General features: G+C 37.9%; 1 protein-coding gene across 1 annotated transcript in view; it reads left to right on the top strand.

The window, feature by feature from the left end:
* LOC129322501 (uncharacterized) overlaps positions 1-18,901 on the top strand; it is a 30,949-nt gene extending 12,048 nt beyond the window's left edge. The window contains exon 3 of the mRNA XM_054968809.1: positions 18,659-18,901. Coding sequence (XP_054824784.1) covers positions 18,659-18,901 — 243 coding nt within the window. The remainder of the gene's footprint in view (positions 1-18,658) is intronic.
* The last annotated feature ends 340 nt before the right edge of the window (positions 18,902-19,241 follow it).

Below are 19,241 nucleotides of genomic sequence, written 5' to 3'. Positions count from 1 at the left end.
CCTATCAAGTAAGTTCAAGACATGTGGTCTTAACTAAGAAGTGAAACAAATTATAGAGAATAACATCACTAAGGAACTTATCACAAATGACTATTTGGCTTATTCTATTAAAAGGGTAATGTGCCACTCTAATCCATTAATTTAAGGTAAAAAAATGTTCACTTCACACCTATTCAATACTAAAAATTACCACATCTCAAGCATCTAAATATCCATTTAAAGAGCTAGGTAATTTAATAACCTCAAAGAAAAAAAAACAAAGTAACTTTTTTTTAATTTTTCAATTTTTTTTTCAAAAACCAAAATAAAATATTTATTTCTCCCCCTTACACTTACATCATGCATTATCCTCAATGTATGTATAGACTAGTAATAAGACAAGGTGAGATCAATAATGAATGCATAATAAAAGTATGGTGTAAATTTTTTTTCAAACAAAACAAATAACTAAAAAGAATGAAATTCTGCCTTTTCCTACTAAATTCATCTCCTCAACAAATGAAAGCATAAAATGAAGTAAAGTAAAGAACAAGGATGAAGAAGATACAACCTAGTTTAAATCTCCATAAGCTCTTGAAGTTGAAATTTTCATCTTTAAGGAGTAGCATAAAGCTACTCATTGTACTCTTCTCTCCAAGCACCTTGGGTGGAGGCTTAAAATCAATTGGTAATAACTCCAAGTTATATGGTTGAATTGTCCCTTCTCACCATGTAAGCTCTTGGCCTCTTCCATTATCTCAATGGACAAAGGTATTATAAGTATAGAATTTTTTTCCAATAGTGCGGAACCTTATGGATATAAAGCTCGAGTAGAAAAAATTCTTTAAAATTGGCTCCTTTGGTGTTTATACATCACAAGGCAAAATACGCTTCTCATGCCTATGAATCTTAAATAAAGTAGACATTTTATTATCATCAAATAATTCATGAAAAGATGTATCACCATCATTCAAGTACGCACTCATCTATTTCCAAAATGTTGGCATATATAATCATTCAAACAACCACAAGAAGATATGTAAGTATGAGAGTATGAATCAGTACTAGAGAACAAGGCAAGATTATCACTAAATTCTTCAATCATGAGATCAACATCACTCAATTTACCTTTAGGCTCTGTAAAGTCATTTCCTTGAACTTCAATTTCCTCATGCTTTAAGTCTTCCAAACTCTCTTCTTCTTGTAACTTGTCATCAATTTCATATAAGCCTTGAACATTAACCTCTTCTACCTTATAACTGGCCTTAGATTTATCATGCTATTCTTCCATAATTGACATAGTTTCAAGAAGGAATAGGTGCATAATTTTAAGTTAAGTCTATGGCCTCTTCAAATTGAGTAAGTTCCTTATTGAAATCAAGAGGTGGTTTGACCACTATATCTTGTTCACCTATAAAAGAAGGTAAACAACCTTTTCTCAAGTACATTATGGTTAGAAGGAATAAGTGCATGTGCACTATTAAAAATATCACAAGAAAGAATTGAAATTTTAAGCACACAAGCTACATTATCTCTACCATCAACATCCATGTCATTTGCTTTATTCAAGCTAGTGAAAAGTCAACACTTTTAATGATATTTGAATTTAAATCAAAATAGTTATCATGTGAACTCAAAGTGTTTTTCTCCTAAGGATACATTTTTTCACAATATGGTTTATGATCGAACATTCGAGGTAATTCAACTATAAATTTTTCATCTATGTCATCATCATTCAAATCAAATGCTCATTATTAGACAAAGTCAAATGTAAAGAAAATCAACCTTAATAGGAATAGGAAAAATTACCTCTTAAAGCAAAGGTAGCATTGACTACACTTGCCATGAGCCCATCCTTTATTGGTAACACTTGCCACAAGCATGCCATGGCTTGCCAATGCTTGTCCGTGCCTTACCAACAATTGCCACAAGCACGCCGTTTGTTGGCAACACGTGTGATAATGTTGCTTGACACTACCAATGCCTCCATAGCCCTTGCTAACACTTACCACAAGTTTTCCATGGGTTGTCAATGCTTGTTTATGCCTTGAAAACAATTGCCACGAGCCTGACTTAATTTGCCACCACTTGCCACAAACTTGCTCAAGGCTGCCAATGCTTCTATAAGCCTTGCCAACACTTGTCATAAGCTTGCCATGGCTTGCCAACACTTGTTCGTACCTTGCCAATAGTTGCCACAAGCTTGCCCTTTTGTTGGCAACACTTGCGATTCCATAGCCCTTGTCAACACATGCCACAAGCTTGCTATGGCTTGCCAATGCTTGTTCGTACCTTGCCGACACTTGCCCCTAGCCCACCTTAGTTTGCCACCACTTGCTACAAATTTGCTTGAGACTCCTAATGCTTTCACAGGCCTTGCCAACACTTACCACAAGCTTGTTATGGCTTGCCAACGCCTGTTCGTACCTTCCCAATAGTTACCACGAGCCCGCCCTTTGTTGGCAATACTTGTGAGAAGCTTGCCCGAGCTTGCCAACGCTTCTATGGGCCTTACTAACACTTGCTACAAGCTTGCCATGGCTTACCAATTCTTGTTTATACCTTACCGACACTTGCCACTACGTCGCCTTAGTTTGCCACCATATGTTACAAATTTGCTCAAGGCTCCCAGTACTTCCACGGGCCTTACTAACACTTGCCATAAGTTTGTCATGGCTAGCTAACACTTGGTCATGCCTTACCAACAGTTGCCACAAGCTCGTCTTTTGTTAGCAACATTTGCAAGAAGCTTGTTGGAGCCTGCCAACGCTTCCATGGGCCTTGCCAACACTTGCCAGAAGCTTGTCATGGCCAGCCAATGCTTGGTCATACCTTACCAACAATTGCCACAAGCCCGCCTTTTATTGGCAACACTTGCAAGAAGCTTGCTCGAGCCTCCCAATGCTTCCATGGGCCTTGCCAACACATGCCACAAGCTTGCCATGGCTTGCCAACGCTTGTTCATCTCTTGCCAATAGTTGCCACAAGCCAGCCCTTTGTTAGCAACACTTGCAAGAAGCTTTCTCAAGCCAGCCAATACTTCTATGGACCTTGCCAACATTTTCCACAAGCTTGTCATGGCTTGTCAATGCTTGTTCGTGCCTTACCAACACTTGCCACTGGCCCACCTTAGTTTACCACCACTTGCTACAAACTTGCTCTATGCTACCATTGATTCCACAGACCTTACCAACACTTGCCATAAGCTTGCCATGGCTTGCCAATGCTTGTTCGTGCCTTGCCAGCACTTGCCAATAGCCCACCTTAGTTTGCCACCACTTGCCACAAACTTACTCAAGGCTGCCAATGCTTCCACCGGCCTTGCCAACACTTGCCACAAGCTTACCATACCTTGCCAATGCTTGTTCATGCCTTTCCAACAATTGCCATGAGCCCACCCTTTGTTGGCAAGACTTGTAACAAGCTTGCTCAAGATTGCCAATGCTTCCATGGCCCTTACCAACACTTGCCACATTCTCGCCATGGCTTGCCAATGTAAGTTCGTGCCATGCCAACATTTGCCATGAGCCATTCTTTGTTGGCAACACTTATGGTAAGGTCATTGCTTGAGGTTGTCAATGCTTCCACAACCCTTGCCAATACTTACCACAAGCAAGCCATGGCTTGCCAATTCTTGTTCGTGCCTTGCTAATAATTCCCAAAAGCCCACCCTTTATTAGCAACGCTTGTGATGAGGTTACTTGAGCTTACCAATTCTTCCACGGGACTTCCCAACTCTTGCCACAACCCTGCCATGGCTTGCCAATGCTTGTTCGTGCCTTGCCAATGGTTGCCACGAGCCACCCTTTATTGGCAACACTTGTGGTATGGTCATTGCTCAAGCTAACCAATGCTTCCGTGGCCCTTACTAGCACTTTCCACAAGTAAGCCATGGCCTGCAATGCTTGTCCATGCCTTGCCAACAGTTTCCACGAGCCTACACTTTGTTGGTAATGCTTGTGATGAGGTTGCTCGAGGATGCCAATGCTTCCATGGGACTTGCAATCTCTTACCACAAGCTTGCCATGGCTTGCCAATGCTTGTTCATACCATGTCAACAGTTGCCACAAGCTGCCCTTTGTTGGCAACACTTGCGATAAGGTCATTGCTTGAGCTTGCTAACGCTTCCATGGCCCGTGCCAACAGTTGCCACAAGCATGTCATGGCTTGCTAATGCTTGTTCATGCCTTGCCAACAGTTCCCACAAGTCCATACTTTGTTGGCAATGTTTCTAAGGGCCTTAGCAACACTTGTCACAAGCTTGTTATGGCTTGCTAATGCTTGTTCGTACCTTGCCAACAATTGCCACGGGCTAGCCTTTGTTAGCAACACTTGCAAGAAGCTTGCTTAAGGCTGCCAACGCTTCCATGTACCTTGCTAACACTTGCCACAACCTTGCTATGGCTTGCCAATACTTGTTTTAGCCTTGCCAACACCTGCCACGAGCCCACCTTAGTTTTCCTCCAGTTCCACAAACATGCTTAAGCTGCTAACGCTTCCTTGCGCCTTGCCAACACTTGCCATGGCTTGCCAACACTTGCCAAAAGCCCCCCTTTACTTCCAACACTTGCAAAAGAAGCTTGCTAGAGGCTGCCAATGCTTCCATGGCCTTTGCCAACACTTGTCACAAGCTTGCTAGGGCTTACCAACCCTTGTTCGTGCCTTACTAACACTTGCAAGAAGCTTACTTGAGCCTACAAATGCTTCCATAGGCCTTCTCAACACTTGTCACAAGCTTACCATGGCTTGCCAATACTTGCTTGTGCCTTTCCAACAGTTCCCATGAGGCTACCCATTGTTGGCAATACTTGCAAGAAGCTTGCTTGAGCCTGAGAACTCTTTGATACGCCTTGCCAATACTTGCCACAACCTTATAGTGGCTTGCCAATTCTTGTTCATGCCTTGCCAATACTTGCGACGAGCCCGCCTTAATTTGCTAGCACTTTCCATAAACTTGCTCCAGGCTTCTAACATTTCCATTGGCCTTGCTGACACTTGCCACAAGCTTGCAATAGCTTGCCAATGCATTTTCGCACCTTGCTAACAATTGCCACAAGCCCACACTTCATTGGCAACACTTACAATGAGGTTGTTCAAGGCTGCAAAAGCTTTCATGGCCCTTACCAACACATGCCACAAGCTTGCCATGTGTTGCCAATGCTTGTTCATTCCTTGCCAATACTTGCTACGAGCCCGCCCTTTGTTGGCAATACTTGCGAGAAGCTTACTTAAGGCGGCCAACACTTTTATGGGCCTTGCCAACACTTGGCACAAGCTTGCTATGGCTTGTCAATACTTGTTCATGCCTTACCAACACTTGCCATAGTTTGCAACCATTTCCTACAAACTTGTTCGAGGCTGCCAATGCTTCAATAGGCATTGCCAACACTAGCCACAAGCTTGCCATAGGTTGCCTATGCTTGTTCTTAGCTTACCAATTGTTACCACGATCAGGCACTTTGTTGGCAACACTTACGATGAAGTTGATCAAGGTTTCCAATGCTTCCATTACCCTTGCCAACACCTATTATAAGCTTGCCATCGCTTGCTAACGGTTGTTCGTGCCTTGCCAATAGTTGTCGTGAGTTTGCCCTTTGTTGGCAACACTTGTGACAAGCTTGCTCGAGGCTACCGACGCTCCCTTGGGCCTTGCCAACACTTACTATAGGCTTGCCAATGCATGTTCGTGCCTTACCAATAGTTACAATGAGCCCGTACTTTATTAGCAACACTTGCCAAAAGCTTGCTCGAGCCTGCCAATACTTCCATAGGCCTTGCTAACATTTGCCACATGCTTTCCATAACTTACCAATGCTTGTTAGTGCCTTTGCAACATTTGCCACGTGCTCGCCCTTTGTTAGGAATAATTGTGACAAGCTTGCTCGAGGCCGACAACACTTCCCATCCCTTGCCAATGCTTACCATGGCTTACTAATACTTTTTCATGCTTTTCCAACACTTGCCACAAGCCTGCCCTTTGTTGGCACTACTTGGGACAAGCTTGCTCGAGGCTGCCAATGCTTCCATCGCTCATGCTAATACTTGCCAAGAGCTTGCCATGGGTTGCCAATACTTGTTTATGCCTTTCCAACACTTGCCACGAGCTCATCCTTTGTTGTCAACACTTGTGACAAGCTTACTCAAGGCTACCAACGCTTCGATGGCCCGTGCCAACACTTGCCACAAGCTTGCTATAGCTTGCCAACGCTTGCTCATGCCTTTCTAACAGTGGCTATGAGCCCATCTTTATTGACAACACTTGTGACGAGCTTGCTCAAGACTACTAATGCTTCCATGGCCCTTACCAACACTTTCTACAAGCTTGCTATGGCTTGCCAATGCTTGTTCGTGCCTTTGCAACATTTTCCACGTGCTCGCCCTTTATTGGGAACACTTGCAACAAGCTTGCTTGAGGCTGCCAACACTTCCATGACCCTTGCCAACACATGTCACAAGCTTGCCATGGCTTGCCAATGCTTGTTCATGGCTTGCCAATGCTAGTTCGTGCCTTACCAACACTTGCCATGAGCCTACCATAGTTTGCCTCTACTCACCACAAACTTTACCAAGGTAGCCAAGGCTTTCATGGGCCTTGCCAATACTTGCCACAAGTTTACCATGGCTTGCAACCGCTTGTTTGCGCCTTGCAAACAGATGTCACGAGCCCACCCTTTGTTAGCAACACTTGCGACAAGGTTGCTCGAGGCTACCAACTCTTGTTCGTGCCTTTCCAACACTTTCCATGAGCCCACCCTTTATTGGCAACACTTGTGAGAAGCTCGATCAAGGCTGCAAACACTTCCATCGCCCTTGTTCATGCTTTTTCAACAGTTGCTATAAACTCACACTTTGTTAGCAACACATGTGACAAGCATGCTCAAGGCTGCTAATACTTCCACGGCCCATGTAAGGGCACAAGCTTGCCATGGCTTGCCAAGGCTTATTTGTTCCTTTCCAATAGTGGCCACAAGCCTGCCCTTTGTTGGCAGCATCTTCAACAAGCTTGCTTGCGGCTGCCAATGCTTCCATGGCCCTTGCCAACCCTTGCCACAAGCTTGCCATGGCTTGCCAACCCTTGTTCATGCCTTTGCAACATTTTCCACGTGCTTGCCCTTAATTGGGAACACTTGCAACAAACTTGCTTGAGGTCGTCAACACATCCCATCCCTTGCCAACACTTTTTCATGCTTTTCCAACACTTGCCACAAGCCTGCCCTTTATTCACACCACTTGGGACAAGCTTGCTCGTGGCTGCCAAGGCTTCCATGGCCCTTACCAATACTTGCCAAGACCTTGCCATGGGTTGCTAATGCTTGTTCATACCCTTCAAACACCTGCTATGAGCCCATGCTTTATTAGCAATACTTACGACAAGCTTACTCGAGGCTGCCAATGCTTTAATGGCCCATGCTAATACTTGCCACAGGCTTGCCATGGCTTGCCAATGCTTGTTCATGCCTTTCCAACAGTGGCCATGAGCTCATCCTTTGTTAGCAACACTTGCGACAAGTTTACTCGAGGCTGCCAATGCTTTCATGGCCCTTGCCAATACTCTTCAAGAGCTTGCCATGGCTTACCAATACTTGTTCGCGCCTTTGCAACATTTATCACGTGCCTGCCCTTTATTGGGAATACTTGCGAAAAGTTTGCTCGAGGTTGCCAATGCTTCCATAGCCCTTGCCACAAGCTTACAATGGCTTGGCAACACTTGCCACAAACTTGCTTGAGGCTACCAATGCTTGTAAGGGCCTTGGCAACACTTGCCACAAGCTTGCTATGGCTTACCAATGCTTATTCGTTCCTTACCAGCACTTGCCATAAGCCTACCTTAGCTTGCCGCTACCTACCATAAACTTTCTCGAGGCTACCAATGCTTCTATGAGTCTTACTAACACCTACAACCAGCTTGCTATGGCTTACTAATGCTAGTTCATGCCTTGCTAGCACTTGCCATGAGCTTGCCTTAGTTTGCCTTCACTCACCACAAACTTTCCTAAGGCAGCCAAGGCTTTCATGGGCTTGCCAATACTTGCCACAACATTGCCATGGCTTACGACCACTTGTTCGTGCCTTGCCAACAGATGCCACGAGCTTGCCATTTGTTAGTAACACTTGTGACAAGCTTACTCGAGACTCCCAACGCTTTTAAGGCCCTTGTCAACACTTGCTAAGAGCTTGCCACAGCTTGCCAATGCTTGTTCGTGCCTTGCCAACACTTGCCACGAGCCCGTCCATTGTTAACACTTGCGACAAGCTTGCTCGCGACTACCAACACTTCCATGGCCCTTGCCAACACTTGCCACAAGCTTACCAAGGCTTGCCAATGCTTGTTCTTGCCTTTGCAACATTTACACGTGCTCACCCTTTGTTGGCAACACTTGTGACAAGCTTGCTTAAGGCTATCAATGCTTCCATGGCCCTTGCCAACACATGCCACAAGCTTGCCATATGTTGTCAATACTTGTTCATGCCTTGCCAATACTTTCCATAAGCCCGTGCTTTATTGGCAACACTTGTGATAAGCTTGCTCAAGGCTACCAACGCTTCTATGGTCCTTGCTAACACTTGCCACAAGCTTGCTATGGGTTGCCAATGCTTATTCATGCCTCGCCAACACTTGCCATGAGCCTGCCCTTTGATGGGAACACTTGCGACAAGAAGGCTCAAGGCTAACAATACTACCATGACCCTTGGAACACTTCCCACAAGCTTGCTATGGATTGCCAATGCTTGTTCGCGCCTTTCAAATAGTTACCACGTGCCCGCACTTTGTTGGCAATACTTGCCATAAGCTTGCTATGGCTTGCCAATGCTTGTTCGTGTCTTTCCAACAATTACCACAAGCCTGCCCTTTGTTGGCAACACTAGCGACATGCTTACTTAAGGCTCCCAATGCTTCCATGGCCCTTGCCAACATATGCCACAAGCTTGCCATACATGCCAACGCTTGTTCGAGCCTTACCAACTCTTGTCACGAGCCCACACTTTGTTGGCAACACTTGTGATAAGCTTGCTCGAGGCTGCCAATGCTTCCATGGCCCTTGCCAACACATGCCACAAGCTTGCCAACGCTTGTTGGCATGTTTGTAATAGTTTCCACATGCCCGCCCTTTGGTGGCAACACTTGCGACAAGCTTGCTCAAGGCTGCCAACGCTTCTATAGCCCTTGCCAACACTTGTCACAAGCTTACTATGGCTTACCAATGCTTGTTTGTGCCTTTCCAACAGTTGCCACGAGCTCGCCCTTTGTTCAAAATAGTTGTGGCAAGCTTGCTTGAGACTGTCAAGGCTTCTATGGCCCTTGCCAACACTTGTCATAAGCTTGCTATGGCTTGCCAATGCTTATTCGTGCCCTTTCAACAGTTGCCACGAGCCCGCCTTTTGTTGGCAACACTTGCGACAAGTTTGCTTAAGGCTGCCAATGCTTCCATGGCCCTTGCCAATACTTGCCACAAGCTTGCCATGGGTTGCCAATGCTTGCTCGTGCCTTGCCAACACTTGCCACTAGCCCGCCCTTTATTGGTAACACTTGCAACAAGCGAGCTTAAGGCTGCCAACACTACCATGGCCCTTGGCAACACTTGCCACAAGCCTGCCATGGCTTGCCAACACTTTTTCGTGCTTTTCCAACACTTGCCATAAGCTTGCCCTTTGTTTGCACCACTTGGGATAAACTTGCTCTAAAGAGCTAATTTATCATATATTTTACATGTTAAAACTCTTGGTTTTTAGCATCAAATTGTGCATAATATGGTTTAATTTCCAGTTTTGAGTTGTCATTTCTATATTGACTTTATGAACCCTAATAATGCTATTTGATGATTGTTTTGACACTTTCATACCCTAATTGTGATCTTGGGCCTTAATTCTCATTTTCTTCCTTTTTAATTGTCTTTTTAGGATTTATTTAGTCTTGTGTTTTTATTTTTAGATTTTGTGAGGGCAATTTTGGAATCAAGGATCAAAGACTAGTCCACATGCTTGGAGAAATTCAAGAGATAGCAAATAAATAAAGATGAAGAATTTAGGGGCTGTTGGGTGCAAATTTCAGAATTGAGGGATGATATGGCACTATTATTCAAATTTAATTGGGAATAATTAATTAAATAGAAAAATCAAAGGAGCATGGGATGCATTGAGGGACACATCATTAAGTGAAGAAGAGGCATCAAAGGTGTAACATGATCAGATCTAATGGGAGGACATGTGGCAGTTGATTAGGAGCCTAAGGAGGAGTCCGATTTCCCACACATGTTCACATGTCCCTTGCCACATTTTTCACCTCATTTTTATTCCTATTTTAGCTTATTTTTGTCTATTTTTCCAACTCATTTCAGATATGGACCTTCCTTATTTTTATCACCATCCACTTTGGTTTTATCACCACTCACATTTTTCACACATACTTAATCCTTCATTTTTCATTTTCACCTTCATTCTTGACCTTCACTTGTCATATTTTTCTAGATTTCTCTCTCTTCTTCTTCATTCATTTTCGTCTAACACTATTCATCCGTGTTTCAGATTTCATTTCTTCATCTTCCATCATCAACACTTGGTCCAGATCATCATTCCTTCTCTATTCAGATTTTTGTCCACTTTCTTTTCCATTCCAACTTGCATTTTCGTCCATCTCTTGTCCAGATTTCCAGATTACAATCTCTTTATCTTCATTCATCCATGGAAGCTTCTCAAGCTCAAGGTCTAATTCAAGTAAAGAGAAAGAGCATAAGAGGCTGATCATTTAGAGCTCCAAGAAAGATGACTTGACATTATGAGATTTTCATATTTGTAATTGTTGTGTTTATTTTCTTGATTTCATGTTCTTATTTTGATTCTTTGAGGATTCGATTCTGAACCTATGTTTAGTTAAGGAATTTGTGATTCTAATTCAGATTTGATGGGAATATGAATGTTGAATTTAGATTTTTATGCTATTTTCAATTTTGAAATTTATGATTTACCTTGATGTTCTAGGGTTATTTCATAAGTTTTTACTAATTCTTGTTCAAGTTCTTATGTAGACTTGAGTTAGATCCATATTGGTTATATGAATTTGACTTAAGCTATTTTTCTTCCACTAGTTTTGGTCTGAAACTTGTGTAGAACAAGGCTGAATAAGATAGAACACCTTTAGCCGGGTGATTCTACCATTGAAGAAGAGCTCAAGGCTAATGAGAGTGTATATTGGTCTAAGGTGAGCCTATGGTTTTTAAGTCGGGGTGATTTAGAGGTTCGGTCAGTAGTGATCATGCTATATATGTTAGAAAAGTGGTGAATAAGTGGTGAAAGAGGTAAAATGATTTATATAGATGAAATTTGAAGTAAATATATGATATATGCTATGTTTAATGATATATTATGCTATACTTGCTTATGGTTGCATTTGATAGTATTTAATAGAGAGTTATTCTATTACTAAAATTTTTATCTCACCCCCGTGGTTACATTTTTACTGGACAAAATAGTGATCAAGGTAAGGGAAAAGAGTATGGATCAACATAATGGTTCCAAGGCCATGAGACCTATGAGTTTGTGTAAAAAATTAACTAGGTGTGAATATTATGTATATATATATATATATATAAGTTGCCATAGTAATTGCATGAATATTTTGAGTAGTGAAGTAGTGGAATTGCAGAGATTTGTGGTGAATTTGTGAATCTTAGCCCTTATGTGTGAATATGTAGTAAAAGATTAACTGGAACTAAGATTTAGTTGTGAATGTGTTGTAAATATGTATAGTGGTGATTTTAAAGTGAACTTATGGTAAAAAAAAAAAAGGCCAAATGGGCTAGTTTATGCCAAACAATGCAAAGTTTATGTTTGTGGAAATAGGTCGTTCAATGGCCAAATTGTGATATATGTGTGTATTTGCTGTATGACTTGGTCAATCAAGTATATTAGGTCTTTTTGAACTTGGCTCAAGGCCTAGTATGATCTAATGAGAAAATGGGATCGATTTAAGCGCTTGGGTGCCTAAAATTTTTAGAAAAAGTGACTTTTGTACTCGGGTATCCAAATTTTGATTGGATCATTTGATCATATCCAAACCTATCTCATTAGTTATCTTATGAGTTAAGCTTCGTATAGGTATTTAAATCACTTCGATCGACATCATATGTAAAAATAATGCACACCAAAACTTCGTCATTTAATCGATCAAATAATAACTGCAGAATTAGGCTTATGCATCATGGCGCATGGTGTCTCACGCCACGGCACATGACATAGTGAAGGTCAGGGCGAGTGGCTCTGTGCCACATGTTGGCACGCACGTGTTTCTCGACGTGGCGCATTGCCCCTAATTTGACCTAATTTTGTAATTTTGGATGCATGCAAGGATTGACATGAATGCATATGATATATTTCCACTACGTATTGCTCTAATGTGTTATGATTTTGTAAAATAAGTCTTGCTCCCAAGCTTTTCAAACAAAATATTTAATTAATGTTTGATGTTTTTGGTGTGGTGATTAAGTTAATCCTTCCTAATATCGAGTGAATATTAAAAAAGGTTACAATGTGAACTATTCTAAGTCTGAACATTCTTAAAAACATTCTATTTGTGCATCAAAGGTCTTGCATTCATTCATATAAGAACTCCTGACAAATTTTTGAAAAATTCTCATTAGCACTTAAGCTTTCATTGGATTCAATCTACTCTTTACAGAGATTTTATTTTTGAGAGAATTCTTCCTTATAACAAAATTAAAATCTTGAAAAGAGATTTTTTAAGTAAATTGTAACAACTTACTAGTTATAGTAAGATTTATTGTTGAAACAAGATTAATCAAGTTTTGATAGCTGTATTGAGGTTGTAAGTACCTACTTAACTTGTGATTATAGTTAAAAATCTCAAAGATGATCTTGAGAACCAAATGTAGGCCAAGTTGTTAGAGTGAACCAGGATAAGTCTTTGCTATAAAAGCTTTTCTTTATTGAATCTCTTGTTATTTGCTTCCACTCCTCACTTATATCTAGAAAAATTTTATTATCACCCAATCCACCCTCCTTTTGGATGCCAGTGTTATCCAACAATTAAGTATGTCAATATTTAAATAATGTGTTCAAATTGATAAAATTTAATGAAAAACAAACATAAATTAGGCTAAGTAATTTATTTTAATAAATTATTATTTCAAAAAAAAATTTAACTAAGTGTTTGAATATTATTTTAGCCAACTTATATATTTAATTTTTAAAAAATTGCTAAATAAATATATTTCATGATTTGAATTTAAATTATGAATAAAAACGTAAAAAATATATACATTATTTTTTTGGGTAATTTGAATTATTTTTAGACAATATTTATATTTTAAAGAGGGGTGTTTTAATTCAATATATGTGACTTATAAATCAAACTAACATTTGGGTGGATGGAAATAAAATTTTAAAAATAGAAGGGATGTTTGTGTTTTGTAACTATTTATACTATGAGAGGTTTTTTGAGTTTCAAAAATAAAAGGAAGGAGCATGTAATTAAAATTAAATAGATGGGAGGTCAAAGTATTTTATTCATATTATTAATATCATTAAATACTTCAACTTAATTTTTGAATGTATTAAAATTTTAAATTACAATATTTATTTGTATCAAGAACAATATGAATGTAATTGATAAAATATCATTTATACTAGTCATTTTCATTTTATTTTCTACTTCTTGATGTAAAATGGGTAGTTAGAAGCCACATAGGGCAAGTGCCTTTAGGGCCATCCTATGCCTTACTAAATGCAAAGTGTTTGAAAAAAAAAAAATCTAAAACATTAGGTAGTTGGGTTTAAGATAATGATGGCCAAAAGGGAAAATGAAAAGGAAATGGGTAATTAGGTTTAAGACAAACAGAATCAATTCCAAACACGGACATTGTTTCCCTATTCCAACCAAATCCTTCCATGACACTAATGTCACCGACGCAATGATGTTTTTAATTTAAATTTGAATAGAATAAAAAGAAATGAAATTGTGGGCATCACGTGGAAAAGGAAGAAGAGAGGCAAAGGAGACTCCCATAAAAGGAGGAAACATGATTGAGGACACCAAATAGGGCAAGAGCATACGATAATATAATGTTATAATGATGATGGTAAGGAAGGATTATTATTTAATAATGACGCCCACTCCTCCCCAAACCAAATCCAAGAAAAAAAGGGCAAGAAAAACTTAAACTTTAAATTATTGAGCAAGTAGCTAGGTGTTTTGATTTTCAACCTTTATGTACAGAGCATACTTCCTCTATTTCTTTTCACAATAATGTGTTGAAGATATTTTTCACGTAGATTAAAAAGATTGTTTTGTAACTTTGTTTGTTAAAAACATTTCAATTTCAATTTTTCACGTAGTCAATAAATTAAAAATATGAGAAAATACTGTGCTATTTGGACAAGTCATCATGCGTGCCTTCTCAAGTTTCAAAAATATCATTAAAACTAGAAGATAAAATCAAAACATTTGTTTCATATTTGGATAAACAAGCAAATTACTCCTATATTTTAGGTCAAATAATACCATAAACTTTAAATTTATTTATTGTGTAAATTATTCTTTCAATTTTTAAAAACAGTACAATCATATCCCTACCATTAATACAGGTTAATTTTAACCATTAATTGATTGAAAAATGATATAAAAAGACATCAAAAATTACAAAACAAGGACAAAAATTAGAATAAATGATCCAAAAATTATAGACAATGACACAAAAAATTACAGAAAATGACCATAAAAATTTTGATCCTTTTCTATAATTTTTAAGGTCCTTTTTTATCATTTTTTTTTAAAACTAACTGTTAAAATTAACTTTTATTAATGGTAGGGGTCATATTGTGCCATTTTTAAAAGTTGAGAGAACAATGTATATGATAAATAAGTTTAAAATCTATGGTTCTACTAAACTTAAAATTTAGGGGGTAATTTTCTCATTTATCCGTCATATTTTTGTAAGACATATTATAATATAATTGAAATTTCTTTTTTCTTTTTGTAGAACACTTTAATTATTAAAGGGAGCACTTGGTTAGATGGGTCTGTAGCCTATCATTATCTCTCACTATTCTAAAAGAGAAATTAGTTGATATTTATGTTCATAAGCAAAAATGAGGGGGGGGGGGAAGAATGACACTTTCTTTAACCCTTTCACACTCTTTATTCTAGGTTGTTTGAGTTGCCGTGTCTGGCACAAAAAGTTGTTGTGAGGCTTTTATTTTCTTTTTTTAAATTCTTTTTTTGGGAAAAAATTGGAAGATGGATTCCAGAAGGCTCGTGGGACTTGTTGTGTGTGTGATGTGATCTGAATTTGGATGCTTTTGGGACCTATGGGCCTTCTGCGTTGGGAACACTTATCATTCTCTCTGCGATCTCTTTCTGGCTTTCTGCAACATCCCACATGCCAGGGGGCTGTTCATCTCATCGTGACTCCTAATCCCATGTTGTTTCTCCTTTTATTCACACCCTTTTCCCTAATTCTAACAAATATATAACAAAAATTGGTCAAAAAACAAATATAAAATAACTTACGTGTAACAATGAGGATAAGTAAAGTTCTATTTTTTAGGCCTTTTTTTTTTACACCAGTAAAAGCAGACAAGACATAATTTTTATTATTTTTTAATTAAAGTGCTCGTTCACCTCACTTTTTTTCTCAAGTACACTAGCATAATGTAACTTATAAATTAAAAAAAGAACGATATTTGTTTAAATAAAGTACTGATTTGAGATATTTTCAACATTAATGTAAAGTGAATTCAATATTCAATAGAGAACATCTATTGAAAACAATGTGAATGGCCAAGGAATAAGGAAATCCACTGAAGAAGAAAGTTGTTGCGGCTTCACCAGGTTTAAAGTGGCCAATCATGGAAAGTATAAAAATTATAGGCAATGAACTTTAAAAGACGGATTTTGTACTACTTGAAATAAGTTGTATGACATTGAAGTAAATATGCATGTTACGTCCGAATGTTTCCCTGGAGCTAGAGGAGGTGCTAACAAAGGAAGATGCTTCATAGCATTAGACAGAGGAGAGGGCCACAACACCGATCCAACTTGAGAAAGCAAGTAACCATGACATTTTTGTAAGCCTGTTAAAGGAAATTACAGCTTTTCTATGGAGATTCCACAAATGTTGTTTTGTATCTTCATGCAATGTAACTTCAAAAGTTGTATATTTTAGAGTTTTTATTGGTTAAACTACAAAATCCCAAAAAGGGTTACCAATTGGTTTGTCCTCTTGAATATACAAATTTTAATATTTTAATAGTGATGATGTTACAATGATTCTCCTCCTTATGTCACCTCCTCAGATTCAAAACTAACTACCAAAAAGTTAACAAATAACTTTACGAAGACCTACAGGTTTCCTTAATTTCTCAAGTGAGTGTGTGTGTATTAACAAGTACAAAAATCCATAAATAATTATCTTGAGCCTTACAACTGATACCCATATATTCACAATTAAATCTTTAGTATATCTCGAGTGGCTTTACCAAATTTCACAAGAATTGACCAACCAAAAATTTACATAATGGTTTTGAGATTCACAACTCACTATCCAAAGATTCAAAATTTTACAAATAATCACAAGTAGTTTTCCTTAATTTTCCAAGCATGTGTGTATATATATGTATGTATGTATGTATTAATAAGTACATAAATTCACAAGTGATTATCCTAAGATTTACAACTAAAGGGGATAATACAGGTGTGGCAAGCTTATTTAGGCCAACTTAATAAACTCAAACTTAAAAAAAATATATATAATCAAGCCTAGCCCTAACACTCACAGGCTTCGGGGCTTATTCAAGTTAGCCCTAAATATTTGCAATGTCTCTTTTTCATTTTTTTAAACAAATTATTTTGACATTAAAATTAATAATTTTTATTATTATAAGAAAAATATAATATATATACACTACTATTTTTGAATACCTAAAGCATGTAGAAGTCAAAATATTTTTAAAAAAATTTAGGGCTTAAAATTTGAAAGTCTAGGTTAAAATACATTTTAAATATTATTTTGACATATTTTATAGATTAAAAAAAATATAATAATATTAATTAATTTTTAGCTTTTTAAGATAATTATATAATATTAATAATAATGTAGTCAAATATGTGGCCTCTCAATATAAAATGAACTAGGACTAAAAAGATTAATTAATATTTTATATATTTTATAAAAAAAATTAAAATGTTACTTGAGTACTCAAGCCAAACCAAAGCCCAATTGGGCTTGACCGAGTAGGCCGAAATATTAAAAATAATTTTAAACACTTCAACACGCAAAAGTAATGTTATGGTATGGGAAGCCAGAAAAAAAAAATTAAGTACTAAAAACTGGACATTGCGGATTAGATGCAAACACACTTAGGTTCACATTCAAAAATCATAATTAATTGAGATCCCAAACTAAAGCTTTCAGAAACCATTTTAAATAAGTTAGGAATATCTCTTATGCACAGCGGAAGCATAAGGTTTGAATATTGAGCTCACCAAAAGAAAATAGGCAAAAAGAAAATTTTTAATCAGATTGAGTTATATGTCGCGACATGTGTCACATGCACCATAGCATGTGGTACAAAGTCACATTTTTTCATTCTGATATGCATTGTGGCATGTCCATCATGCGCTATAGTGCACATATTACATTTTGCTATCAAACAACACATCCAATACAAACTTTCGACATGCGCTAGTTTTGTAACATTTTAAATTCCTAGTTCTAAGACTAATTGATAATTAATGGTAAATTAATAAAATAATGTGTGATTAAAATTTTAGATGATGAGATGATGTTTTGACTCTTTGAGGTATTGAATAAATAGAATTGAGTGGAAGAATGACATTGCAGAGCAAAGTGTACAAGCATGGTGAGAATTTTTCTCACTATACCACACACCACAGTACAAGTTGCATGCGCCACGGCATAAGGCACAGAAAATTAGTTGATAATTATAGGTGCAAATATAAACACTTTTGAGTCTACTCATATTTAATTTAACTAAAATTTACTTATATTTAATAAGTTATAAAATTATAATTTATATTTTTCTTATATTTATTTTTATATATACATTTAATATTATTTTATTTAATATTATTATATTTTTATTTTTATTTAATTTTATAATTTTTAAATGATGAGGGCAACATTGCTCTTCTGGGAATAGTTTAGGAGTAAAATTGCATCTTAACTCATGAAAAGTGTGTTTTACTAGCTACAATAACAGACGTTTAAATGGCAGGGGCAACATTTTTTAGATTTGATTAGTTTAGAGGTAACATTGCTCTTTCATGAATAGTTTAAGTATAAAATTGCTCCTTAACCCATCACCATAACAAATTTTTACTGATAACTATATATAAAAATTATTTATAAGTATTCTAAATTCTTATATATTATAGAGAGATAAGTGTAGAGTACTCCCTCCGATCCAGATTATAAGTCTCCTTCTAGAAGGAAAATATGGTCACATTATCAGTCGCTTGGGTCAAGATTGTGCGTATTTTAAAACAAAATTCCCAAAATGCCCATCTCTTTCTCTCTTTGAGTCTCTCTTTACCATGCATACTCTCTCTTTCGCTCATTTCCTCATCGTCTTCGGTCTCTCTTTGTCAATTGCCTCTCTACCGTCGAGCTCATCGTCCTCTGTTGCAGTTCCTCATTCGTTGTAGCTTGCGCAAGTCTTGGCGATCAATTTGTGGTCTGAGATGTCACTGGATGCTCGTCAACCAAGTCCGATAGAAGAGCGTTTTAAGGGTCTGTGGCCTCTCAACTTCTTTGGAGAAGTAACCTCTCTGAATCGAAAGATTTTGAGGGCACCTCATCTGAGCAATTCTTCCCTTGCATCTTCTTACTTAGAGGACGTCGTGCGTGAGAAGAAGTTGCACTCGTTTGACTTGGATAGAGGCAACTGAGAATGTTGAAGAAGTGAGCAGCAGCGATGCAACAAAAATGGCAACTCAATTCTTGGGTTTGGGAAAGCAAGTAAAAAGAAGAAGATTGTCCACCCATTCAACCTAAACAAGTTTTCATTTCTAGAGGAAGACTATGAACATCGAACTAAGAAAGAGAAGGACCATAAGCGATTTGTGTATGACATTTTGCATTATATGCTTTGATTAGTCTCAAATTTCTATGCCTTTTGTGTAATTTTGGTTAGTCTAGAATTTAAGCTTAGGCCAATCAATGATGGATGTTAAGCTTATGGTTTATTAGTCTGATAGATGATGATATTCGAGATGATGATATTCTAGT

This window comes from Prosopis cineraria, unplaced genomic scaffold (genome assembly GCF_029017545.1).
Source record: "Prosopis cineraria cultivar Desert tree isolate PC_DT_omini unplaced genomic scaffold, ASM2901754v1 PC10, whole genome shotgun sequence".
NCBI classification, from domain to species: domain Eukaryota; kingdom Viridiplantae; phylum Streptophyta; class Magnoliopsida; order Fabales; family Fabaceae; genus Prosopis; species Prosopis cineraria.
This window is presented reverse-complemented; position numbering and strand designations above follow the sequence as displayed.